General features: G+C 42.7%; 1 protein-coding gene across 2 annotated transcripts in view; it reads left to right on the plus strand.

The window, feature by feature from the left end:
• ITPR2 (inositol 1,4,5-trisphosphate receptor type 2) overlaps positions 1 to 26,439 on the plus strand; it is a 206,391-nt gene that overhangs the window by 125,574 nt on the left and 54,378 nt on the right. For both annotated transcript variants that reach the window (XM_027898520.1, XM_027898521.1), the window contains 8 exons: positions 4,360 to 4,468; positions 6,138 to 6,325; positions 8,022 to 8,205; positions 8,785 to 9,041; positions 9,946 to 10,146; positions 12,356 to 12,466; positions 16,730 to 16,825; positions 17,489 to 17,608. In XM_027898520.1, the coding sequence (XP_027754321.1) occupies positions 4,360 to 4,468; positions 6,138 to 6,325; positions 8,022 to 8,205; positions 8,785 to 9,041; positions 9,946 to 10,146; positions 12,356 to 12,466; positions 16,730 to 16,825; positions 17,489 to 17,608 (1,266 nt within the window). The remainder of the gene's footprint in view (positions 1 to 4,359; positions 4,469 to 6,137; positions 6,326 to 8,021; positions 8,206 to 8,784; positions 9,042 to 9,945; positions 10,147 to 12,355; positions 12,467 to 16,729; positions 16,826 to 17,488; positions 17,609 to 26,439) is intronic.

Below are 26,439 nucleotides of genomic sequence, written 5' to 3' on the forward strand. Positions count from 1 at the left end.
TAATAACTATTTTCTGTATTCTTTCACTTCACTGGGAAAAAAAAAACTCAAACAAATCAGGCAGACAGTAAATACTTCCTGAGTTGCCCATTAGAAGCCTATGCACTTGTTTATGATTTCTTGCTTTAAACTGCACGTTGAATTCTGTCATTTACTTGTTAAGCCATTTGATAAATATCCTTGTGGGCTTACTTAATCAAAAACTTTGCCTGACAGGGTTATGTCACACAGCACAGTTTATCAAACTTTACCAGAATGATATTTCCATTATTAGCAAAAGCAGAAGATAATCTTCAGAAGTTTCAGAAGGTCTGTTTTTGTAAACTTGTACTGAGGCAATTATTGCAACATGATGCCAGTATTAAAACTGCCATCAGTTTGCAGGAGCTTCCTATAATTTTCTACTAATGGAATGCAAAATTAGCCATTTGTTTTCCCCAGAATCCATATCAAACTCACTGCAGAGGGTTGGATATCAGTGAGAAGTGTAAAAAGTACTCCCATGCACTTTTAGAAAAGTAGCATTGCACGTGAGATTTCTCCCAGTTCTCTGGCATTTTATATCTGTTCCAAACTCTCTGAAAATCTGTATTAGGAGACCAGAGATCCCAGACAGCTCCTCTTTTATATGTGGCTGCGTGTAAAGATTTAACATGCCTAATCTTCATGTATCTTCCTGGATTAATGCTGGAATACGCTCACAACCTTAACCAGAAATGCCTGTTGGACGTGGCTGCCTTCTCTGTGTTATCACTGATAATCTGAGCATTTCCACTTCGTAACTTTCATGTAGGGTGAGAACCAGATCCTCTAGTTCAGCCTTCAGAACAATTCCTTTAGAAGTGTGCAGTTATTTAGGACAGATAATTTTTGGCAGTGTAATACAGTGAGCTGATGCTGGTGCAGGTATCCACAATAAGCCCTAGGTATCTGTCTCAGCCATTCCTTCCTGGTGCAGGACACCCCATCCTTCTGTTGCACCAGCCTTTTGCAGGCTCAGAGAAGTAAAATGAACAAACCATTGTATTAAGGCCTTTAAATCAAGTTTTTAGACCAACGAGTATAATAAAATAGGGACTGAGAAAATGTAATTTGTTTGTGTCCACATGTTCCTATTGGAATAATTATTCCCTATTGGAAACTTTTGTCTGTCAATCCCTAGCTATTTAAAACTGCAACAACAATATCCAGTTGTTGCTTTCTTGTGCCCTCAGTCTTTATGCTAGCTTTTGTTAGGGACAATGCAGTGGCATTCATCAGCAACAATAACACTGTTATGTTTCGTCGTGTTTTTTTCCCAAAGCTATACAATGTTCTAGCCATTATAGAAGGCTCGCAGTCAGCTGAGTGATGTTTACATGCCACTTCCATACCCTAATGAGAGGTGTAAAAGAAAGTGCATTGTAGCCAGCAGGGGAGGGGTTCAGCTTGGAAGGCCGGGACTTCTGCCACGCGCGGAAAACGTGGTGGGGGACGACAGCACCGCCCTGCCCAGCGTGCTTTTATTTCTGGCCTCTGCTTTAGTAACGTGGTTGTCAATAATAGCTGCTGCAAACTGCTTATTCGTGCTGCTGCTGTGATCATTTGCTTTTGGGCAGTATTAATTTTGTGGCTGGGCTAAGGACATCAGTGTCGTGGCTCGCCCCAGCACAGCGATTTGTGTCGTCCCTGTGATGGGGCCCTTCTTGACCGCGTTTTTTGGCATTCCCACAAAGGCATACCCAGACACCTAGGCCAGCAGGATCAGCACTTTTGCTGGGAGCAGGGTCTTTCCAGCTTTTCCTAGCACAGTTGCAGGCGGGAGGTGACGGGCACGGCTGAGATGCATTCCTGGAGCGTTTTTTTTCCCATGCATTTCCCAGCCCTGGGTTTGTGTGGCTGGACTTTTTTTCTGCTCTTTGTAGTGGCAGCTGATTTCACAAGACTCATGGAAGTCATATGGCTGCCTGAGGTCAGGGCAGAGGGGAGGAAGATTCCGAGATTGCAAGCGTGTGGGCTGAGCCCGAGGGCGCGTTTTTGGCAAAGCAGAGGTGCCACCGCATCTCGACTCCTGGCACTTTGGCTTCTGGAACTGTGGCTGTTGTCTGGCTTCATGGGAGGTTGAGAGAAGGAGTGAGAGAGAGCAGGGATCCTAATAAGTAAGACTTGCTTCTTGGAACGAGTCTGTGCCTTGGTTCGGTTATGGGGGAAGCAGGATTCGCCTTCCCATTGCAGATGGAAAAACATCTTCATATTCTTGTTCCTCCTGATGTCTCTGAAGGCAACGAGGCAGTAAGAGCTGAGGTGTGCTCAGTTACTCGCTTCCAAGCAATCAGACTCCAGGAGTGCTAAATCATTCAGTTTATTAGTCAAAAGCTTTCTCATGGTCTTCAACTCTCTTCTGGATAAAATAAAGGCTGTTTTGATTGAACAATAAAAGCTTGTGACCACAGGTAGTATTCTTAACTATATATAGATGGCTTTTGGTGTTTCTTCCCGTGACTGCACTGTGACTGTTTCTATAATTTGCCATTAGTCATCCACTGACTGCAAAGATTGCTAGTTGAGGATGTTGACTCAAACTGAGTGGCTGATCAAGTGGTATGGCAAATGCCAGCCTTTCTGATGAGAAGATCTTGTCTCAAGGCAGTGCCCATTCTGGATCAGGCCCTAGTCTGGACTTAGGGAGGGTTTTTTGCTCTGTGATTCCGTTTGTGTGATACAGTTTTATGATTCTGGGATACATGTGGCTGAGAAAGCTTGAAGAGGGACTTTATCCTGCTTCTTAGTCCGTGTTTATCGGTTCCAGTGGGAACTTTTTCCCCCCTCAAAACATTTGTCTTCTTCGGGATGTCAGGAAAAGGAGCTTCACTTTCCTGTAAGGCATTGGATTTTGGTAACAGCTGGAGACAGGATGCTGAGCAGGAGGAGCTGGTGCTCTTAGCCATGTCAAAATTGCTTATGAGCCTGGTTAGCCTTCCCTGTCCATGCATGCAGGGTTAAACCCCACCAGAAACCAGGCTGGGAAGGAAGCTCTGTGTGAGCTCCTCAGAGACTTCTGGTTCCTTGCCTCCCTCTGTAGGGAAGAGCACCCTGGCTTAAGCTCACCTGGAAAATCCACCTAATAAATTCCCTGGCACTGCACTACAGAGGTGTAGGTGACACTTCTAATTTTTCTTGCAGCCACTGTATTTATAGCTTTCGATATTTTGCCACAGGCCTTGTACTTTTCTTGGCTGTTTGAGGGAACTCTGTACAGACTGTTAACAAATTAAAAGATCAGAATGTGAGAACTAGGAAAGAATGGCCGGTTTGTGTTGTCAGGGGGCACACAAAATCCTGCATTTTAGCACTTGTTTGGGGTGGACAAACCCTTTGTCTTTGAGGGCAGTGAAGCTCCACTGTGGCTCTTGGAAATACCGTTAACAGAAGTGGGACTGCTTCTGGTGCACGTATTTTTTACATTTTTTTCTTTCATTAAAACCACTAGTTGAGTAAAAGTAAGGAAAGAGCTGTTCCATTTTACTGCCACGCTGTTCAAATGACCAACTTTCCCCTTCTGTGGTGATCACTGGAGAGCTTGTGTAGTCTTTGCTTCATAAAATCTTAGGTTACACATGTGCCTACAGTTGTTGTGTCACCTCCTGCCTCTGTAAAGCTGAGTGTTGACTGAAGGTGTTCCCAAGAGACCGAAGGCAAAATAAAAATGCCAAGTAATTGGTACCCCTGGCTCTTATGTTCTGCATCACAAGACATGTTGGATTAAGTGAAATGAAAGGGAAGATCTTCAGAGAGCTGCATGCAAATTTTGACTGGTTGTGGTTTTGGAAGTCAAGGAACAAGGAGATACAGAGAATGCTTTTTAAGCTGCTCTATCAAATGTCATATATCTGTTTAAATATTTCATGTGATGTGGCTTCTTTCAGACAATCAGATGGATTATCTGAGATCAGAGAAAAGGGAGTGATACTACTCAGCTGCAGAAAATAGGAAGAAAGTACTGCCACGGCAGGGTAGGGCACAGACACAATGACTGCAGTGTGTTGGCTATTTATGGAACTTGTTTCAATATACACATCTTAGAGATAGCCAGTCAGAATTACTGAGGTGGTGGTATTTTATTTATAATCAATAAACTTAAAAGAAACTTTAAAAAAAAAAAAAAGTTTACACAACACTATTTTAGAATTCTTCCCGTGGGATTTGTTAGGTAAGACCATTAGATGTTTGTTTTCCGGACAAATTTACTATTTGTGTGCTTACTAATTATAATGGAAAGGCCTAATAAATTATGTATCTATGTTAAACAGCTTGCTTTTCAAACAAAGGAGATCGGCCACAACTCTCATTTCTCTTTCTATTTTTATCTTTCTCTTAAAGGGCAACACTTTAAGGAAAATCCTCCTGTATCGCTACTTTAAAGGGGAATATGGAAGTGGCATGAATGGGCCCCTGTCTGCCAGCTACAGCAAAACTGCACAAGTGGGAGGTAAATCAACACAGATCGTTCCGAGAGAACAAAATTAGCAGCACCGTTTTTTTCTAATAGGCATATTGGAAGTGCTCCAGGGATTTGGTTGGTAAATAAATACAAACGTGTTCTACGATCAGTCAGAAGAGAGGCAGTATCAGACTTTTCCTATTTTTAAGTCGCAGGCACTTGTCTGAGGTGGCTTCTGTGCATTTCATGGAGTCGCAGAATATGGTGAGGTGGGAGGGACCCACAAGGATCACAGTTCGTTTGGAGGTACCAAAGCAGGCACCAGTGAATCACCATCCAGAAATTCAGCAAAGCACAAAACATTCGAACAGAGATGTTGCTGTTTCTGGAAGCTAAACGTTGGAGTGTTTTGGTTTTTTTTTTTTTACAGTTCTAGACCCTTTATTGATACATGGAATAAAAAAAAAAAGATATAAGGAAAAGCTTCTTGCAAAAACACTGGTTGGACAATGGAACGGATCTCCCTGAGAGGCTGTAGGATGTGTCAGTTCTTGTTACAACTGGACAAGACTCTGATGAACCTGCTCTAGCTATCTTGAGCAGGTAGTTTGAGCAAATGGTCTCTGTAGGACCACTACAACCTAATTTTTTTGCATTGTTGTTATAGAAGCCACAGGAAGTTACTATAGGATGGTTTCTAAGAAAACCCAAAATAATGCATGTCATAGGAGAAGAGACAGAAGTTGGGTACAGAGCCAGGTCAAAATACTTGTCGTTGCATTTTCAGCATCTATTAAAGGCATGCCCAGATTTGGGATCATTTCCATATGTTACCCACTGTTCTTCCATGGCTGCTTCAGTGCAGACACTGGAAATGTTTAGTTTTGATACCCTGCACACCAAATTTTGCTCCCTAACAAACAGGAGAGCAAAGATTTACTTTTTTTTTATTCTCTCTCTAAAAGTTGTGTGTATGGCTTCATCACAAACAAAGCCTCCACCATTTTAATCAGATTAATCAAAGTAGTACTGGCTGATTAAAGCAGTGCTATATTTTTCCTAACGAGGTAGACGGAGTTACATCTTTGTAGAAGGAAGTACAGCAGGAAAGATGATAATCTGTGATAATAAAAGGTGGTTGATTTAATGAGCTAATGCAATTCAGCAAGATTTCTCCAACCCACTCCTTTACTCTGGATTAACTCAGGTCTCTGTTCTTAAAGAACGTCATCATGACGTTAATGATTTAGGAGTTCTGTTGGCAGCAGCTCTTGGCTAGAAGGTCATACCCGTAACCAGAGTGGATTTAGCAGGACACAATCTTTGTGTAGATTAGGCCTGAGATGGAAGAGCAGATTTAAAAGTGGTCTCAGAGCACTGACCACACTCCCAGTTTGGTGTGTGCAGCAGTAGAATTTAAAAAGGCCTTCGGTGAACAAATCCAGTGTCGTTTCCAACTTCCTTATTGTCTGAATATCATGAAAGAACAATGGTTTGGGGACTTGTTTTATTTCTTATTCTTAGAGCCCAACGTTGCAGTTTCATACAAAAATCTTGGGTTTTTTTTATTGGGGGGAATTTTGCCTGAAAGAAGATTTCAAAATGAAATTACATTGCTTTTGTGTGCATTATTACTACTGTTATTACTACTAATAGATCCCCTTCCATGTCCACGTGTGAAACAAACACGAATGGGATGTCTTTGTCTAATTTGCAGGTGGATTTTCGGGACAAGACTCGGATAAATCCGGGGTGACCATGTTTGATATTCAGTGCCTTCTGGATAAAGAAGGCGCCTCGGAACTGGTCATAGATGTCATAGTAAACACCAGGAACGACAGGATTTTCTCAGAAGGCATTTTGCTTGGCATTGCGTTGCTGGAAGGTGGAAATACGCAAACACAGGTACTTATTTAATATACCTATTCACATATTGATTTTCAGAAGCACGGAGCCTGGAGACAAATAGAAGGAACCTTTCTGCTGTGAGTTCTGTGAAAAGTTTGTCACTGTAATACAAAGGTAAATATGCCCTATTGCTGTGCAATATCTCATAGTGTAGAATTCTTGAATAGAAGAACATTCTTCAGCTGTCCCTTTGTGTTTGCTTCTTTTAACCTGGTCTTTGCCATGTGAGCATTGCCTCAATTTGTTTTATATCACTCTTTGTAAAAATTAAAAATAACAGTGCTTTTAAGTATGTGACAGCAATAAATAAATAAATATTTTCTGGAAACCTTCAGGGACGTTTATCAAAATCCCCAGAGAGAAAAACCATTCTCTTGAGAAGAGCAGTATCCCAGTCCATTGGAAAGAACTGCTTTAAAGAATGGATTCGTGTTTTTTGGGAATTGTATCCCTCTAACCCAACTTTAGCCAAATAAGAGGAGCGGGGAAAGAGAGAGAATTGAGATGATGAAGGACTGGGAGAACTGGAATTGTTCAGCCTGGAAAAGAAAAGGCTTCAGGGTAACCTGTTTGTGGCCTTCCAGGACCCAAAGGGAGTCCTACAGGAAAGATGGAGAGAGACTTATTTCTAAGGGCTGGGAGTGACAGGACAAAGGGGAATGGCTTCAAACTGACAAAGAATATGTTTAAATTGGATATTAGGCAGAAATTCTTCCCTGTGAGGGTGGGGAGGCCCTGGCACAGGTTGCCCAGAGAAGCTGTGGCTGCCCCATCCCTGGAAGTGTCCAAGGCCAGGTTGGATGGGGCTCTGAGCAGCCTGGGACAGTGGAAGGTGTCCCTGCCCAGGGCAGGGGGCTGAAACTGGATGATCTTTAAGGTCCCTTCCAACCCAACCCATTCCATGATTCTATGATTGTTTATCCTTGACAATGACCAGCAGAGTTTTCAGAAGAGAGGGGAATTGCCATGAACCACTCCCTACATTGCCTGTGAGAGGAATCCCATTTTGTATCTTTATTCTGTAAAAAGATAATATGATCTGTGACCCTTAGAGAGTGTCCAGGAAATGATAAAGGAATGAGATTTTTTTTTTCAGCTTTCTAAAATGAATTGTTAGTGGCTGTAAAAAGCTTTTACTCTGGGAGACAGTTTGTAAACTGCTGCAAAAGTTACTCAGCCTACTTGACAGTAATACTAAGGGACTGCACTTGATAAGCTAAAATATTAACTATTTAGTATTAAACTCTGTGTGTAGCACAAAAATTTAATATAATCCAAGCTATAATATTACATATTAGATGTTCCATGTTTCCTCTTGTTGTTGCATAACAACAATTACTTTTCACTGTTATTTGTAGATGGAATATTATTACTCTAGTGAGCTGCAGAAATGGAGAGTGTCACAAAATAATTTAACTTCGAGAGTAATATTGTGATTTTGTAAAGATTGCAAGTAGCAGTGTTCACCATTTTATCCCAATTCTGAAACATTATCATCAGTCTTTGTTACCAGCCTTGTGTATCACTTCATGAAAGAACTGGTCAGGCTGCGGCCAACATTTGTTTTGTTTTGTATAAGTTAATTACTCATCGTGTGTTTTTAAAAAAAAATAGTGTATTTCAATATTTCTTCTTCATTAGAAGATCGATATCTGAACATTATTTCTTTTCCTTTTTTTTTTTTTTCCCCCAGTATTCGACTTACCAGCAACTGAAGGAGCAGAAGAAGTCAGAGAAATTCTTTAAGGTGCTGTATGACCGCATGAAAGCTGCTCAGCAGGAGATCAGGTCGACAGTGACAGTGAACACTATCGATCTGGGGAGCAAAAAGAAAGAGGATGACAGTGACCTCACCGTATCTGTTCCCAAAAAGAGAGGTAAGGAGGCAGCCCTGTGAAAGAGGGGAGAGGTGCATTTTATACTGGAACTGCGCCGCTGCGTTGAGATGATCGATAGGCTTCAATATTAACCACTGCTGATTTGCATCTTTTGCCTGCTTTCTCTGAATTATAGTCCACCCCAGGCTGGCTACAAGGAATTAGCTTTGATGGAATCAGTGAAGCCGTGCCAGTTTGCATCAATAAAAGATATAGAACCATATTTTTAGAGAAGCAGAAGTAGAGGCTGCTGCTAACGGGGCTATTTCACAAGAGCAAGCGCAGGAACTGATTTCCCACCCTGTGGTCTTGCCATTGTTCTCATCATTTATTGTATATGGGAGAGAAATAGTAGGGCTTTTTGTGTTAATGTTCTGTTTCACTCTGGTTTGTGGTTTATTTGGAACATGCTATCCCTGCATGAATGTTGCTTTGATATTCTTTGTGAGTTGCCTGGAGGTCTTCGAAAAGTTAGGCACCAACAAAGGAAAAGTTGCATTCATTATTACTGTTTTCTTATTGTTTAATCAAATGAGGAGAAAGAGTTCCAAAAACGAAGGAAAATTATCTCCTTTTCAGTTAAGGATTCAACCCTGCATCTGAAAGAGGGTATGAAAGGACAGTTAACAGAGGCATCTTCTGCAACATCCAAGGCTTACTCTGTGTACAGGAGAGAAATGGACCCGGAAATAGATCTCATGGGCTCAGGAACAGATGCTGCAAATGCAGAAGAGAAGTCCACAGAGGAAGCAATCATGAGCCCTGCCATTGCAATCATGCAGCCAATACTGAGGTTTCTTCAGCTGCTGTGCGAGAACCACAACCGAGAGCTCCAGGTGAAGTGGCTTTGAGCTGAGCTCCAAGTGAAGTATTACAGGGGCTGCAGCTTCATAAGGGAAGAAAAAAACACCCCTGGGCCTGGCTCCTGTTACAGAATAGGGCTGTCTAAAATGTTGTTCTTCTTTTGGTCCAAGGATAAAAGAACCCTTTTCAAGACCCACCTTGGCTGAGCTCGTGTTTATGTCCTCGGAATTGCTTGGGGACTGCAGCGTAGCCACAGGGTACTGAGAAGTGTCTGGGTGTCCCTGTTTAGTCATGTTTTTGTGCACAAATGGTGGATCACTTACCATGAATATGAGGACCACAAGAACTTTCTGGGCAGTGTTTGGGTACTGCCCGGTTCCCGAGGTGTTACGATTGAAGGCTTTGGGATGTGCGTCCCTGTTATCAGTTCTTTTGGTAGAAGTTCCTGTCCCCATAGCATCTTCTGCAACATGAATTTTCTACAGTTATACCCAGTGTGCAGGAGGCTCCCTCAGAGCAGTTTTGGGGGGTGGTTTGAGCTGGGCTGCTGTTCTGGGCTGGCACAGCCGAGGAGTGGCCGTGATGTGCCACCAGAGCTGCTCAGATGTGGGAACAAACTTCCCAGAGCAGGGGTGTAATAGGTGGGTGGAGGCAAGTGTGCAGGACATATATAAGACATTTAAGGCCAGTGCAGATGTTTGCAAAGCTCCCTTTCCTAAGCCCTCCTTACTTTACTGTTTTAATCAGAATAGTTCTCAACTGCTGCAGTGAGACCTAATACATTTTCTATAGTGTACTGATGTATACAGTGGTTATAATTTGTATAAACTGTACATATAAATTTTACCCTTTTGTGTTTTCATGAAAAAAAAAGACTGTGTTTGACTTGTCTCTTTTTTTTTTTTTTTTGGTGTGTTTATTTCCTCCCTCCGCCAGAATTTCTTAAGACATCAGAACAATAAAACAAATTACAACCTCGTCTGTGAGACCCTCCAGTTTCTGGACTGTATCTGTGGAAGCACAACAGGTGGGCTGGGCTTGCTGGGGCTTTACATCAACGAGAGGAATGTGGCTCTTGTCAACCAGACGCTGGAAAGCTTGACTGAGTATTGCCAAGGTCCATGCCATGAAAACCAGGTAGGGCTCAAATAACTCCTGGGTTCAGAGGAGTGTGCCTGAATGTGTGGTGTCTGAGTGCTTGTCATAAAACTTTCAGTGCTGCTAATAACATAAATTCACTTCCAGCTGCTCTGACTGGGCTTAACACACAAGCTTTCATAAGGCCTGAGCGATCCTTTTAAGTCAGAACTCAAACCAGACTCTTCCTGTGGTGTATCTTCTCCCATCGAGGATTCCCAGTCCTTCTGGAGAGAGTTTAGCGTTGTGTCCGTGGCTTAAACTTCACTTTATGAGACTGGATGTGGAGTCACAGCCATGGAAGTGCACTGCAGTCACAGTCTTGTTTCCTTGGTTTTCAGACTTTTTGCACTTGCTGGTGTTCATATGGGTTGCTAACATTTACTTTCCTTATTTCACGTTATCTGCCACAAAGTTCAACTTCTCATCCTGCCATTCTAACCCAGCAGCATCTTTAATTATGATGGCAGCAGTGAAATGGGTGATACTGAAGACCAGGCTTCTGATCACCTCACTCCAGTCCTTTTAAGTCATATAACTGTGACTTTTGGTAAAAGTCTCTTCAGTGCTGAGCTGAAGAAATATGGAGATGTAAAGAATGTGGTTTTATGCATTTGATCTGAAGAGAACTGCAGTAAAGTTGTAACACTGGCTGAAATTGCAGAATTTTTACCATGGATTATCAGTTGGAAAATTGCAGTGGGCAAAAATTACAGAAGCAATCTCTTCTTTATGGTAGAAATAGCTGAAGAAATACATGCAGTGTTAATGTTTCTTCATTAATGTGCACAAATGAAATGTGAAGTGCCATTATTGCCTTGGCTGGTAATCAACTGCCTTCACTTAATCCTTTAAAAGCAAACAAACAAAAATCCTTTAGTGGACTGAGTTTTGAGAAGTCATATTCAATCCACTTAGGAATGGGAAAAACAACTGTAAAAAAGAGTAACTACAGGACTGGAGATAAAAAAAAAAAAAACCCTGTTACAAGTTAACATCTCCAACAAATTTACTTGAGGAGCAGTGGAGGAACACTGACAGTGGAAGGGAATGGTTAGTTACCCTTCATTACTGGGTGCTGGAAGTCACTCAGGATTTGAGTTATGCTTGTTCACACCAACTACAAGTCCAATTCAGTGTATTTCAGGAGCAAATGCTCAACACTCTTATTTTCATTTTTTCCCTCTCCCTGTCTTCCTGGGAAACTTTTTCTTCCCTGTTGTCCACAAACCTGCTAGAAGGAAAAAACACTACAGGCTTTTGTATAACTGACACTTATTTCCAACACCAAGGTGGTCCAGGACTCCAGCTGTAAAGGCATCTGGGAAGTACAGTTTGGAATTCCACGTCCACAATTCCATGTGTGTCAAGAAAGATGGAGAGGGACTTTTTACAAGAGTGACAGGACAAGGGGGAATGGATTCAAACTGCCAGGGAGTAGTGTTAGGTTAGGTATTTGGAAAAAATTCCTCCCTGTGAGGGTGGGGAGGGCCTGGCACAGGCTGCCCAGAGCAGATGTGGCTGCCTCATCCCTGAAAGTGTCCAAGGCCAGGTTGGATGGGGCTCTGAGCAACCTGGGCTAGTGGGAGGTGTCCCTGCCCATGGATGATTTTTAAGGTCCCTTCCAACCCAACCCATTCCACGATTCCATGAAATGCCCTTCTGTGCAGAACATGTCCAGGTATATGGAGAGAACCTTAGTCTTTGCAAACAATTTTGTGCTGTAACAGTGATATGAGAGCTGGTCGCTGAATGTAGATAAAGCATTTGGATGTGCAGATTTGGCTGTGCCTGCAGTTGAGCATGTCTTTTATGCCTGAGTCTGGCACGTGTGTTCAGCTGCATCTGGCAGCGCTCCTGCTGTCTGTAACTTGTACCACTTGGTGCCAAACCCTTCATAGTTTACTGGGAGCGTATTTTAGCCTGCACCACTGCTATTCCAGCGGTGTGTTCCACTGCTGGCAGTGTTGGGGTCAGTTCTGTACTACACAAGCCTCCCCTAGCAGCTCCTGTGGCGTGTTTTTGGGATGCTCTGCTTTGGCTGAAAGGCTCCTTTATGTTGCAAGGTCTCTCAAGTTCTGGGTCCTTCTTTTAGAAACTTGTTGATGTGCATATTTCCTCCCTCCTGTTATCCTGTCTCCTTCTTTTTGCCCCTCCTTCCCTCCCTCTCTCCTGCCCCTGCCCCACTCCCTTCTCCTTTTTTTTGCAGACCTGCATAGCCACCCATGAGTCTAATGGGATCGATATTATAATTGCGCTCATCTTGAATGACATAAACCCTCTTGGCAAATACTGCATGGACTTGGTGCTTCAGCTGAAGGTACAGTATATGTAAATTTGTTTATCTGAATTTGAGAATAGAAGACATACCTATGTGAGAGCTCTAGGCAACCTGACATTTACTTAATCTTACCGTAGCATAGTATACTCAGCAGCCTTTGGAAAAAAAAGAAAAAAAAAACATTGCAAATTAATTCAGCTCAGCTTCTGAATCCTTATCAGACCCCCTACCACAGGCCTTTTGACCCACTGCTGTGTTTGGGAGTATGCCCTGAGCTTTTTTAATAAAAAAAATCCTATCAAACAGGCACAACATGAAAATTCTGTACTGTGGATGTAAAATCTTGCTGGATTGATAAAAGCACTGCAGAGGCATGTAACAATTTTGGCATTCTCCCTGTACACTGAACTCTTAAAAATTACTTGAGAAGGAGATGTTGTGAAAAAAGAGTAATACTTCAGATGACCTTCAGCGTCAAATAATGTTGAAAACGAGGTTCAAGTAAATTGTATATTATTTCCCTTCTCAGTGTCCTCTGAGGGGAGACACAAAGTGTAGAGTCTGAGGGTAAAGACCAGAGCAGGAGGGCTTGTAATGTGATTTTGTTCTGTATTCTGTGGAGACTTGGATAGGCTCACAGATAAGTTTCTCCTGCCGTGCAGCTGAACTGTCTGCCAAGTTGGGGAGAATTTGTCCAGGAGGAGCCCTGGGCTTTGCCTTTTCTTGCCTTCCAAATGAAGTCTTTCCATTACAGATGGTCTGTTTCCTCCCCAAACCAGCAAATACTTTGTGGTAGCTGCGTTGCATCATGTTGGCATCATTATGGATGTCTAATAAAGTAATTAATATAGCTATATATCCTGTACAATAAAACACTGAATCAACAGTGCTTTACATCTGATTTTAGTAACTGTAATTACATTTCTGAATGACAATGTAATTCAGGCCCCCCCTCAAGCAAAACACTTAAGCAGACATCTGACTTTGAGCATGCAGACAGTTCTTCTGAAGTCCAAATTTCAGGCTCTGTAAAGATCTAGCTGCATTCACTCCAGTGCCATTTTCATTTGCCATTATCACGAAGCTACCAAGTGCTTGTAGAACATCTTTTCTGTGCAGTGACCAGAAATGGAGTTCAGGGACATCACTGCAAGGATGGCCCTGTTCACAGGAGGTTTGTCCATGCCATACTCAGTTACTTAAGCAGCAGAAATTGTGCTGGATGACACCAGAGGTTCAAACTGTGGAAATGATTCCGATCTTACAGAATCACAGGGTCATTTGGCTTAGAAGGGACATCTTGAGGTCATCTTGTCCAACCTCCCTGCTCGAGCAGGGCCAGCCTAGAGCAGGTTTCCTAGGCCTGTGTCCAGTTGAATATCTGCCCAGCTGGAGACTCCACAACCCACTGTGGGCAGCCTGTTCCAGTGTATGATCACTCTCACTGTATTTTCTTGGGGTTTTGGGCAGAATTTCATGGGGATTTTATTTTGTCTCTCGCTCTCTCACTGGGCACTGCTGGGATGGGTCTGGTTCCCTCTTCGACATTCCTTCCCATTAGGTATTTCTCCATTGATAAGATCCTTCTAAGCCCTCTCTTTTCCAGGCTGAACAGCCACACTCTCACTGGCTCCTTATATGAAAAATGCTCTATTCCCTTAACAATCTTCGTGGCTTTTTACTGGACTTGTTCCATTAAATCCATATCATCCTTATAGTGGGGAGTTCAGAATTGGCCACGTTGCTGGGCCAGATGTCATCTTCTCAAGAAATTAGATCCAAAGCAGGAAGTTGCCGGTTTTGATTTTGAGTGGCAACACATTGAAATAATAAAGCCCCACCAAGCAGTGTTTAACACTGACTCTCTGTCAGTGTTCATAGGCAACTTTGAAGTTGCAAATGTATAAATCTTGCAGTGAAACTAGAGAATTCCATAGGCCCATACATTTTCACATACAAACAAGCTCAGACACTGTTTCCAGGGAACATTGCATGCTGAACTTTTACACTCCCAACCAGAGCAGAGGCAAGGCAGAATTACATTTTCCCATCCCATCTTATAGTTTCTGATGTGGTATTTAATTGCATTTTCATGGGATTGTATTTTCCAGTGGACTCACTGAGTGAGCTGGGTGGACAGTGTTCCATTGTGTCTCTTTTTATTTTGAGGATGGCCCCCTGGCCTTCCTTATTTCGGTATGACCTCAATATCTGCCACTCTGAACAGTGACAGAATGAAGAGACATTGTCAGTCTAAGGGTAAAGAGAGTCTAATACAAGTGTCTTCCTGGTTTTTCTCATAGCAGCTTATTCTGGGATAACGAGTTGCTTCGCTCATTAATTTATTTTTTCCAACATTTTTATGAGTAGGTGAGATGACAGCCCAGGTAAAGAGAAATGAAAACCAGAAGTGCTTTGGGCTGCACTGTTTGTAGCACCCTTGGAAAGTGATTTTTCACAGTACCAGTGTGTTATGAAGCACTTTGTACTGTACTGTACTTTCCAAACAATGGACCTCTTTTCCTCATTGATATCTGGGATTGCAAATCAGATCCTGGGGTCTCAAAGCACGCAGAAAAGGAGGACTAAGTAGTCAAATGACAATGTCAAATGATCTGAGAGAAAAATCCTGGAGGATGTGCCTGCCTGCTGTAACTCCAGGGCATGACATTGTCACCTTTGCTGAGTCAGTAGCGAGAAGCTGGATGTTGATGATGCAAAGCCCCACCCATCCTCTGCCTTTCCTCATTTCCTGGAAGCTGCAGAAGGCTTCTCTCTGCCCCCAGGGTTGTCTGCACTGGGAAATAGCTTCCAAGTCTTCCTCACCCATGAGGGAACATACTGTTTGCTTCCCTTCCTTCTGGAGCTGTCTGGTACCTGTCATGTTCCCTCCTCCTCAGTTTGAGATCCCACCAGTGCTGCCACAACTGGCTTGGTCACCAAGACTGCAGCAGAAAAGAAACCATCCTACTCTTCAGAGCAGCTTCCTGTTAGGAGTCTTAATCAAAATTCTGTCCTTTCTCTCCACCTGGGTTTTGTGATTCTGTGCCCACCAAGAAGAAACTCCGTGGGTTTCTATGTGTGAAACCAGTGTGTTTCTGCAGTATAGTTCTCAAATTGTGATTTACAAAAGGCTTATGAGCTGGACAAATTTGGCTGGGGTTCCCTGGGGACTACAAGTTGTGTGATTGGTATGTTAGTGCTCCATGTTTTCCTCTCTGCTGTCACAATTTGGACATACAAAGGCTGTTTAAAACACAAGTTGCTCGAACATGTGGAGAGCAACATCCTTCTTTTCGCCTCACTCCCAAAAGCAGCTGAACCCTTTTCCTCTGAAACTGCCTGTGCTAATTGTCCCTTGCTGAGAGAAATTTCGGTTTCAAATGCTGATGTCTGGCGATGAGCAGCTGAGAATGAGGTTCTGTGGTGGGCTGGGAGTTTTCCTGGCCCCTGCCTGTTACCTTGGGACTGCTGCCTGCTTCCAAGTGTTCCAGCAGCTCAGTCTGTAAGGTGAGGATGATGTCAGGGTGCTGTGGCAGGTCAACCAAGGCAATCTTGCCCTGCCAGAAAGCAGTCAAACCTCCCAAACCACTCTTCCTCTCCTCTTCACAACTTATTTAACTGGAAGACAGACAGGTCTCTGAAGTCTGAGGTACCACCAGGCTACTGCTGCTAAAGCCCCTGCTGTTCCATCCTTAGGAGAGGTCCTGGTGAGAAGCAGCCAGTTGACAAAGAGAAGGTTGTCTTTTTGTGCTCCCCCCTCCGGGAATATTTAGTAGTGAAACCAAATTCCAGGAACGCGTGAAGACAGTTTATTTTACAGCCCTTCAAATAATAGCCAGTTGGACTTCTTAAAGAAACCAAAGGGGAAGGAAAACCTGCCTGATTGATGAAACCTTTCGTGTGATATGTTTTGTAATTACCCCTGGTGATTCTTGTTTTAATGGAGAGACAGGGCAAAAATTGCTACGTGGGCAGTAAGGGGAGGAAATGGAATTTAATTTCTGGTGCACAGTCTACAGCAAGGCTTTGTATTTAAGTCAAATATTTTTTGATGTTTAAAATGCTTCTTCCAATATAGAGTGGAGGGTTAATTAGTCTTACTAAATATCAGTCTCACTGATATTAAAATGGAAAAAAAGCCACCCTATTAAATATGTCAGTAAAATAAAAGATGCAAGTGGTTGAAAATCTTATCCACTAATAGAAGTGGTCCTCATAATCTCAATTAAAACAAATGCAAGGGTCATTAATCCATGAAAGAGATTCAAAATTTGCATTAACTTGGTTTTATGTCTCCAGAACAATGCCTCCAAGCTTTTGCTGGCTATCATGGAAAGCAGGCAAGACAGTGAGAACGCTGAAAGAATCCTTTTCAACATGAGACCAAGAGAACTGGTGAGAAAACTTGTGAATATTCATAAATCTTTTGGCTGGGAGGAAAAAAAAAAAATCTGTCATTAGAACATTTTTAAAATGATCTGCATCTAAGCTGAGAAGTGTTGGCAGGGTATGGTGGCACAATGTATCAGGATGGTACTAATTCACAAAAAGCACTTTAAAAGGATCAAGCACGCATGATTTCAGTCTTTACGACTTCATTATTTTTATCCGTTCCAAGCACTTTTTCTGTAATTGTTTCCTAACTAAATTATGATACTCTGGTAGACTGTCTCCAAGTACAGTTTGTCAGGCAAGGGGCTGGCAAATTAAGCCTGTACAGTTTGTGAGACAACGCTAACAGAAATATGTGTGCAGACGTAGAATGTACATAATATATGTGTGTTAAATAAATGTCTCGTGAACAAAGAGAGTCACAAACATTTGGGCAAATGTACAAATATGTACAAATGTACAAATACATTTGTTGCTGTATTTTGGAACAACCCTGATGTCTGTGCAGGTCTCCATGAACTTTAAATGGGTTGGAAATCTGGAGGAATAATTCCGAATCCAACTGGCTGTGCAACAGCAGCAACTGAGAGATCTGTGTTTAAACACAAAAGTTCTTTTCCCCTTCTTTATTGATTTCATCTCCCCCTGGTTGGGTTTGTGTTTCAGGTGGATGTGATGAAGAATGCATATAACCAAGGCCTGGACTGTGACCACGAGGAGGAGAATGGAGATGATGGCATCTCCCCAAAAGATGTTGGCCATAATATCTATATTTTGGCCCATCAGGTACATTTTATGGGTTGTGTGACTGGTTCTAGGAAAGTGCCACTTGGTTAAACTCCACCTTGCCGTGGGTGGAGTGATGCACTTCACCTGGAAGAGAGAAGTAACAATGTGTTTGTTGACATAAACCAACAATTTAACCAAGTTAAACCTCCAGCAGTCACCTGGAGAGGTGTCCCTACTCAAGGGAATATCCTGTATGTCTTGGTACTCTGTGGGACTTGGTAGGCTCTATTTGGGTGAAATGACAAAGTAGAGCAAAGCAGTCACTGTCCACTTAGCTTTGTCTTCTTTTAACATTAACAGCTCATTTATATCAATCAGATCGTAAATCATGTTATCGTTGCTGGTGTATTTTAAATAGGAGCTTCAGATTTGATACCAAGTGAACTCGAATTAAGAAGATCCCCATTATTTTAGATTTAGTTTGGCAGTAAGAATAATTGGGTCTTTTCACTGCTTCCTCCTTTAGAATTCCCTTCCTTCCTCTGCAGAATTATGCTGTAGTGCCCTCAAGCTTTTTCTGATCACTTTTGCTTCTCTGCTGGTAAAGGTAGAACATACACTGAGGGTTCTTATTTAATGGGCTATTTATTCTTCAGAGCAGTTGGTGTCAAAAACAGTTTATCTTTCAATTATATTAAGAGTATCGAAAAGATTTTTTTTTTTGTTAATTAAAAAAGTAAAGACCACATATTTCTTGATTATATCGTAAATGACAGCATTTTGTAATTACCTCTGTTGATTCTTGTTTTATTAGGAAGCCAGGGCAAAAATTGCTACGTGAGCAATAAGGGGAGGAATAAGGCCCTTTCATGTAGGGGCCAAATTTTTAAAAAGTCCTTTTACTAAGTAAGAAGAAATCAACAGATGGGGATAGGGACTGTCCTGTTTCATTACGTTTATTAAGCATTGTTAAGAATTGAATACTCAATGGGAAAAAAAAAAAGAAAAGAAAGCAATCTATAGCTACAGCAGTATTATGCAATGATTCTTTCAAGGAAGGAATGCAGAAACAGTTACTAAATTATGCTGATGTGCTTGCAGCACATTTGAATAAGTCAGTATTGTTACTATGTTCATGTCTTTGTGGTTGACCATGTTCCACTCCTGTGCTGTATGAGTGAGATGCCCATGGAAGATGACAGTATTTTCAGAAAGCATCTGTGGCTCCTCACCTTGCATGGCTATTTGCTCCTTGTCTGAATGCTTGTAATGAAAATTTAAAAGCCTGCCAAGTGGAAATGTTGGTATTTTCTGCCTGCAGTTTGTGTTAAATGACTTCACAGGGTCTGTGACAGGGAAAATATGGTTTGGGGGAGTAGAATATATGCCTAAAACTATATATGAAATTACTACTGGGGTCATTTTAGGAAAGAGTCAGTACCAAGGTGAGTTGTAGATTATTCTCTGTCCCTCCATCTGTATTCAGGGGGCTGTGGGGGGGAAGTCCATGATGCCACTCCCCAACTATTCCTGATCCATAGTCAGCATTTTCATTGCATAAGGGTGGATATTTTTACAGCAATTTACTGAGCTCTTTCCTGTTCTGTAAAATTAAATGTCATGACTGGCTCTGTATGCTGTAAAAATATTCATCTTTAAAAAAAAAAAAGAAAAGAAGAGACTGTTTTCTTTTTCTTGCATTTCTGTAACTCAGTATGTGTGTTTACAATAGCTTTGCACCCGTGTCAAGCCCCATATCAAAACAAAGCAACGGAAGGGCAGGCAATTTGGGGCCTTTCTGTGTCCTCTGCTAATGAAAAGTTAGAATTCTTGGCACAGGCCTGCTGATCTTTGACCCCATACTCTTTCCATGTGTGCCCTGTCGCTCGCCCTGGGATGGGCAGGATGCAAATGTGGTCCCTCCTCAGTAAGGCCATTGTTGCCGGGTTCCTTTGCTGCTTCTCTCTCCAAACACCCTCTGCTTTGCTGTGTCAAAGTGGTTTTTTGGTGCCTGGGCCTTCTGCTTGGCTTAGCTGACCTGATTTACATGCTGTTTCTTTGCTCTCACAGTTCATCTGATTTAATCTTTTTTTTTTTTTTTTTACAACCAGTGTGGCTCTTCAGTCACTTTCCTGACGCTTCCTTGTGACCATTTGCTCCAGTTACAGCTTTTTTGGTCCCTCTGTAACAGCAGACTCAAGACCAAGAGTTCCTCTTTTTGCTGTTCCAGCCCTCAAACACAGACAGTTTATTTTGGGGAGCTCAGACTTTCAGTTTTTGTCGTTGCGCTCTTCGGGGCGATGGTGGGTTCTGCATTTTTGCCACCACTACATCCTTCCTTGCCCTTCCTGTGGTTGGTTTTACCAGAAGCAAAAGGCATTCTGGTAAATGTTTGACCCACGGTGCATAGAAAGTTTGCACACGTGTCCCAAGCAAGGCTGAGATTTCTGCTGGTAAATCTTCCTCACAGCCTCCAACCCCTACACGGGCACACGTGTGGGGGTGCATGTGCACACCGGTACGTGGTGTACACACACACACAGAGGTGGCACAGCAGCCATGCCATGCCAGTAGTCACACATCTTCCACGTGTTTCTTTGCCCTTCCTTTCCTTTCCTTTATTTCTTCATCTCCCTCCAGCCTGCCACGTGCCGTGGCTGTGCTGCTTCCCCTGCACTGACCCCAGGCTGTCTGGAACACTGGTGCTCCTCCTCACTTCTCCTGGTCTAGGTGTTGTATGGGCAGAGAGGAGAAGGGAGTGCCACTGAGAGAAAGCAGAAGTGAGTTGTCCACGAGGAACTCCCCTGAGCTGCAGCCCTGCTCTGCTTGCCTGGCTTTGGGGCGGGGGCTCCGTCCAGATGCAGCTCTTCCATGAGGAGGAGCGACTCAAACCTGTGCTTGAGGTCACACCCTGGAGAAATAAGCCTATTATTGCTACACAGAAAGGGTTCACCATCCCCCTGAAAATCCATGGAGGAGATTGTGTTTTGTGTGTCTAATTCAAATGTCATGCTCAGAGCCAAGCCTCGAACCTGGCATTGCTCATTCCTTACAGTAGTCTCAAGTGAATGCCAGGGGTGCTGGTGGAGAGTTCCATCACCTCTTCTACACCTTCTCTTCAAGCCTCAGTCAATTGGGATGGTATTTTCATTGCTGTCTTTCAAGGGATTGTGTTAAAGCAGGTCACACTTTGTTTTGCAAAGGCAGTAAGGATGTCCGTGAAGAGACTTCATCTTGATGTGATGTCTGTGTAGAGATTTACAAAAGCTTTTGACACAGTAGCACAAAAAAAGTTCCATATTTAATTCTTTTATGCAGAAGCACTGGTGTAGGAAAATCAAGTTTTTAAGTGGCAGAAAAAAAAAAAAAAAAGAAGTTATAACAGGCTAAAGAAATCCTCTGGCATTTCGCATGGCTCCTTGAGCTTGCTTGCTGCCTCTTATTTACAACGAAGTATTTCAGAAGTTTATAAACTCAAAAATACCTCCCTGGAGTTAGCAGTGTTTCTGTGAGGTTCGTGATCCCTTTGCATTTACTGTGAAGTAAGATAAGGCACCGGCTACAACCCCAGGCTCCTGTAGTTTGTATGCGTGTATATATGTGCTTACTGTCAACAGAAAATACTTTGGAGTGTTTCTCTGTGTTTTTCAACGAGGTGCAAACTGTCTAAACCAGGCATGAAGCCCAAGCTAATCCACTGTACCTTTCAGCAGGGGCTTTATTCATGAGGGTCACAGGAACGTGAAATAACTTTGCAGAGCTCCCAGCCAGCTTGCAGCGTGGCAAGGGTGCACTTTCATCTGCCTGCAGAGCTGTGTAGACGTGTCCTTGATCTAGAAGGATGAGAGTGGGAAGGGAGCAAGGGAGCAAAGTGCGATACCGCAGGGAAATTTTAAATTTTCGATGCCCTGTAAATTCCTCCCTCTGGTTCCCGAAGCTGTTGCAGGAGTATAGGGGTACTGATGCTTTCACGGTGCGTGTTCTGTGGTCTCAGATCAGCAAAATGTTTTCTCAGCTGCTCAGTTTGAAGTGTACGTTTAAATGCATTGCTGGAGAGGGGAGCACAGGTCATGGAATGTCATGATTTCCTTGTCACCTCCAGGTAAATAGAAGGTTGTTTGGTTGGTTTGGTTGGTTGGTTGGTTTTGGTGTTTTTTGGTTTTTTTTTTAAGATTAAGCTAAAATATTATTTATATCTCATCGGAGTACCAAAACTACTTATATTTATAAAATTTCCTGGTGCCACCAAGACTTAATGAAAAATCATTTCCTCCACCCCATAAGGTCAGAAGAATTAACGCTGCCTGCTGTCAGTGCAGGCATAAAGCATAAATGAAGACAAGTTTGAACCAGGCTATCCTCTGATAGCCTAACACAGCTGGACGTGTCCTCCCATTTGTAAGTTCTTAAAATAAACCAAGGAAAAGGAGGGGGATTTGTTGGGAACTGTAAGATTCTTGCTGCAGGTACTACTGAGCAGACTGTAGCAACTTGGACATCACAAGTCACACACCTTCCTCTCTGGTGCTGATTTTGAATGGACTGGGCCAAATAAGGCGTTCAGCCTTATGTATCTCTTAATATATTAATAACTGAATCAAGATTTCTTTATCAAACCTGGCAGGCTTTATCAAACTAATGTCTTATTGCTGTGTTTACTTCACGCAGTGTATTCCTTCTTAGTGCAGACACATGAAGAATATTTGCTGACTGGGCATTTAAAATGGTAATAATTGGTGGCATGGATTTACACTTTGAGAGTAGGGACACGCTACTAGCTATTTTTTTTTAAAGTTACTATTTTTGACATTTGAAATAGGACTGGTTTGATAGTGAGACTTGGATGTGATACATTCATTAAGGAGAAACTAGAGTCAGTTTTAAACAATTTAGGTATCTAAATGTGAAATGTTCTAAGCAGCACAATGCCATTTGTTAATGTGGGTCTGTGTCTTTCCATAGCTTTCATCAGATTTGAGAACACCAAGGGCAGGGACCACCCTTTATTTTCTACATCAGTGCTGTGCCTGGAACTGCATGGCTTTGGGACCCTAACGTGCTCTGCCAGAACAAAGAAATGGCAATAATAATAGTGCTTCCGTAATTTTTTTTTTTAAAGAATTAATCCTCCTTTTTGTAGGATTTTGGAGCAGCTGAAAGCTTTCTTTGATTTTGTTTCCCCCTATCTTAAGGCAGGTGGTATTACCTGGTGTTCCAGGTGAAGACACCAAGCCAGAAGCAGGTACAGACAGCAAGTCCTGAGCTACCAGGGGAAGTAAATATGGCCTGTTTGATCCCCAGTGCTTTGCTCTAACTGCTCCATTGGCTTTCCTCCTACTCTCACTCAATCCCAGCTACTTAACTAATGAGGAAAATTGGCATTTATTGGGTGGTACAGCTGAGAAGAGCATAATCACTGAGCGCGTTAGTGCTCCAAAAGTCTTTTAAAGAGATGTGCTATCGTGTGTTTCTCAAATAAGCTTTCCTGTGCTGCTACTATTGTGGATTGCTAAGGCAAGAAGAGCTTTCATAACATAATAGATACAAATGTGTGTATGTGTGTGAAGGGAGGTCCTGTTGGGTTTAAGGGGGGTTTTTTTGTGGATGGCTATTTTTGGTGTTGTAATTTAGAGCAGCTCCTGGATTTCCTTCACTTTGCTGGATTTTAGCCTTTTGGCAGATGAACTTGGTCCTCCTTTTCCCTTGAGTTTGTGTGTGCGGGTATAAAATAAAATACAATTATTGGAACGTATCCTGTAAGGTAAATGTGGCTCCTTGTACTCATCCATTTGTCCTGACCTGCATATAGCACTGGTCAGGTCAAGGGATTCCTTGCATAAAGTGACGGATACCAGTTTTCTGTAGTTTACTGTGTGAGGAAACACTCTAAATGTGGGCCTCCAAATGTGGAATAGGATTGCTGCGTGTGGCTTTTCCTTTAGGATGAGAGCCCAGAGCTTTCTGAACTGGGTGGGCTGTCCCAGGCTGACAGAACAGTATTCTGCAAGAACACCTTCACCCTTGACAGTGGTGTTGCCATTACTGGCCTGTAATATTTAACTGAGAAAGATCTTCCTGTCCTTGTGGGAGCTGGGAGTACCCAGAGGATTTTGCTCCAGAAGGTAGGGTTATCCTCATCCAGTTGGGAAGCAGCTTTCAGCTCCAGCAAGGATCCTCCAGAAGAGCTGAGATCTGGGGACTGCACTGGTTCACTGAATTTTTTTAAGCTTGCTGGCTCCTTTCTGCTTATTCTCTGCCTCAGGTAGATGTGTGGCCTGTGAGTCCCATGATTTATAAAACATTGGGTTGTGCCTGGGTTCTGCAGACAAAGATTTTGAGTTGATTCTGTTTCGTCAGTGAAGTGTCTTGGTTATATTTGAACTGACTGGTACACCCTAAAAAAAAAAAAGATAAAAAAATGTGTTGTGTTTAGTGTATGAGAATATTATTTTGGAAAAAAAAAAAAAGACCCAAATACAAAAAAGTCTGAACTTGCCTGGTGTAAATACATTTACTGTTCCAGAATCACTGGTTATATTGAGTAAAAGGATAGATGGGTCACATTCTGTGCAGCAATGACCACTGTCAAACTCTGCAGCTCATGTGGACAGGAAGCAATCGGCAGGTATTGTTGGAGGCTGCCTTCCCAAGCACCAGATGGCAAATGCAGAAGAATACTGTACACATTTAAACAAACAGGACTACCTTTTGAGGCCAGAAAATGATCAAATCTGTCCCGTAGGATAAACCTGTCCCTCAGGATGAGTAGCTGTGAGTTAGTGCAATAAGGATGCTCTCTTTCTTCAGGGTGGGTAGAATTTCTCAAGCAAAAGGATGTCATTTTTTTGCAAGGCTTTGCTGAGGTTTGCATGTTTTTGGGGTGTTTTTTTTTTTTGTTTCTCTCTTCTTAACAGAGAAGCTCTTGCTGATAGCGATGCCAAAACAAAGGGCTAATGGGAACCAGTCCCAGGAACTGTGACTGTCAGGGGACTCGTATCCTTGGCTGCCAGACCTCAAACTTCTCGTGGAACTTTTATGCTCCACATGTTGTTTTGTAGTTATCATCCTGATGAGACAGGCCATGGCATCAAAATGACACCGGCTAATTAAATGTCAGCAGAATCAGAAACAGTGGCAAGGCTTTTACACTGAGATTGCCAAGATTGAAGCAGAAGCCAATGAGGCACATTAGGATGGTGTATAACTCCACCTTCAGCCAGCTGCAGTATGGGGAGCTGCAGTATGGAGGCTGCCACGAGGGCTTGACACTAATGAGCACCTGAAAGATTAAACAAAGTCTCTCTGGCTCTAAGTTAGGTCTCAGGTTAAAACTTTGGCAACTTGTGCTTCATTGTTAGGTCTCAGGTTATAACCTTGGCAACTTGTCCTTCGATGTTTTCTTCCCCCCACTTCCTTCTCCTTGGAAGCATTCCCCTCAGAATCCTGTTCTGACTTTGACAGGGATCTACGTGGGGACCTCTGTTTTCCATCTGGTGTCCTGTTGACTTAGGCTGCTAAGAGCTCCTAGGATTCAAGCTAGAGCTTTCTACTGTAGGCTGGGCCACAGAGGTTTTAGCTTATGTTGAATTTTCTGGTTCTGCTTCTCTAGCATAAGATGAAGTGTCTATTATACATATGTGTGTGATTTATTATTATATGTGATGTTAAAGAACGATATATCCTGTTTGACTGTGGCGACCGTGCATTTCACTAGTGCACAGGTGGCCTCAATATTTCTGCTTTGTGGCTTTCTTCTTCTATCTGTAACTTCTGTAATCCTTCTGTTTTGTGGTTTACAAGATTTTTTTTGGTCATTGGGAAATGTGTTGTATTGGTGTCGGGGCCCAAACGTTACACCAGAAGAAATATCCTTTCTTTGTCAAATGTCTGCATTGTGAAATCTTCACATTAGTCTGTGGTTTTACTCTGAAAATTGGCTGTGGGACAATGAAATGCTGTTTAAGACATTCTCTGCTCTCAGGCTCTGTTTTGCAGCCCTATACTAGCAGTACCCACACTACCTTTTTATTGCTGTCCGAAGCAGCACGGGCTGGGCAGAGTGACTTCAGCCCTCCTTTGGTTCTGTGTCACCCACGGGGGAGTTACTCAGCTTCCCACTTCAGGAATGGTCCTTCATTTAGCCATATCCACTGCTGGTCTGTGTGGGAATGCCTCCACTGGAAGTAGGCAAGCAGTACTGATTCATGCTGATTTACACTAGCAGAGAGCTTGACCTGTTGCCCTCAAACCGTGCTCTTACCCTAGAGCTGCCCGCTTGTGTTTGGCCTGCACAGTCTTCGTTCAGAGTGATGATGTATGGGGTGGCGGGGGGATAAAGGACATCTTGACTTAAAATGTTACTGTTGAAATTGCTTGGAGAAGTGTTGTGTGGAATTAAAAATCATTTAACTTGCCAACGGAGCAAACTCCATCCAGAAGCCGCTGGGTGGCAATAAATGTGGAACCACACGGTGCCACCTCTCCAAAGTCACTCCTCAAAGCAGACTGCACTTTCAGTCACCCTCAGCTGCTCTGTGTACACACTGCCTGTCAGAAATGTATGTAATGTAGCTGCTTAGTTTGCTCAAATTGTAACAAATTCCCCTTATTTTGGAAGCTGAATTACACACAAAGTGTTGAGTTTTTGCTCTGGAGACAGATCTTGGGCTTTTCCATTAGAGGCAGCCATCAAATGAAGTAAAATGCTCTTTTTCTTATATCTCAAGCACCACTAAACCACTTCACTCTTAAGCTGGGAGGAACTTGCTTTGTTTATTTTGAGGGAAAGCGAGGGTAACCTTGGAAATATCACGGAAGTGAAGTCTGGTCTCACTTAATAGTATCAGAGCAGTTCTAATAGGCCTCTGATTAGGCACTGTGAAATCCTA

The sequence above is a fragment of the Empidonax traillii genome, unplaced genomic scaffold, assembly GCF_003031625.1.
Source record: "Empidonax traillii isolate 1590-97213 ecotype Southwest subspecies unplaced genomic scaffold, ASM303162v1 scaffold601:size890739, whole genome shotgun sequence".
NCBI lineage: Eukaryota > Metazoa > Chordata > Aves > Passeriformes > Tyrannidae > Empidonax > Empidonax traillii.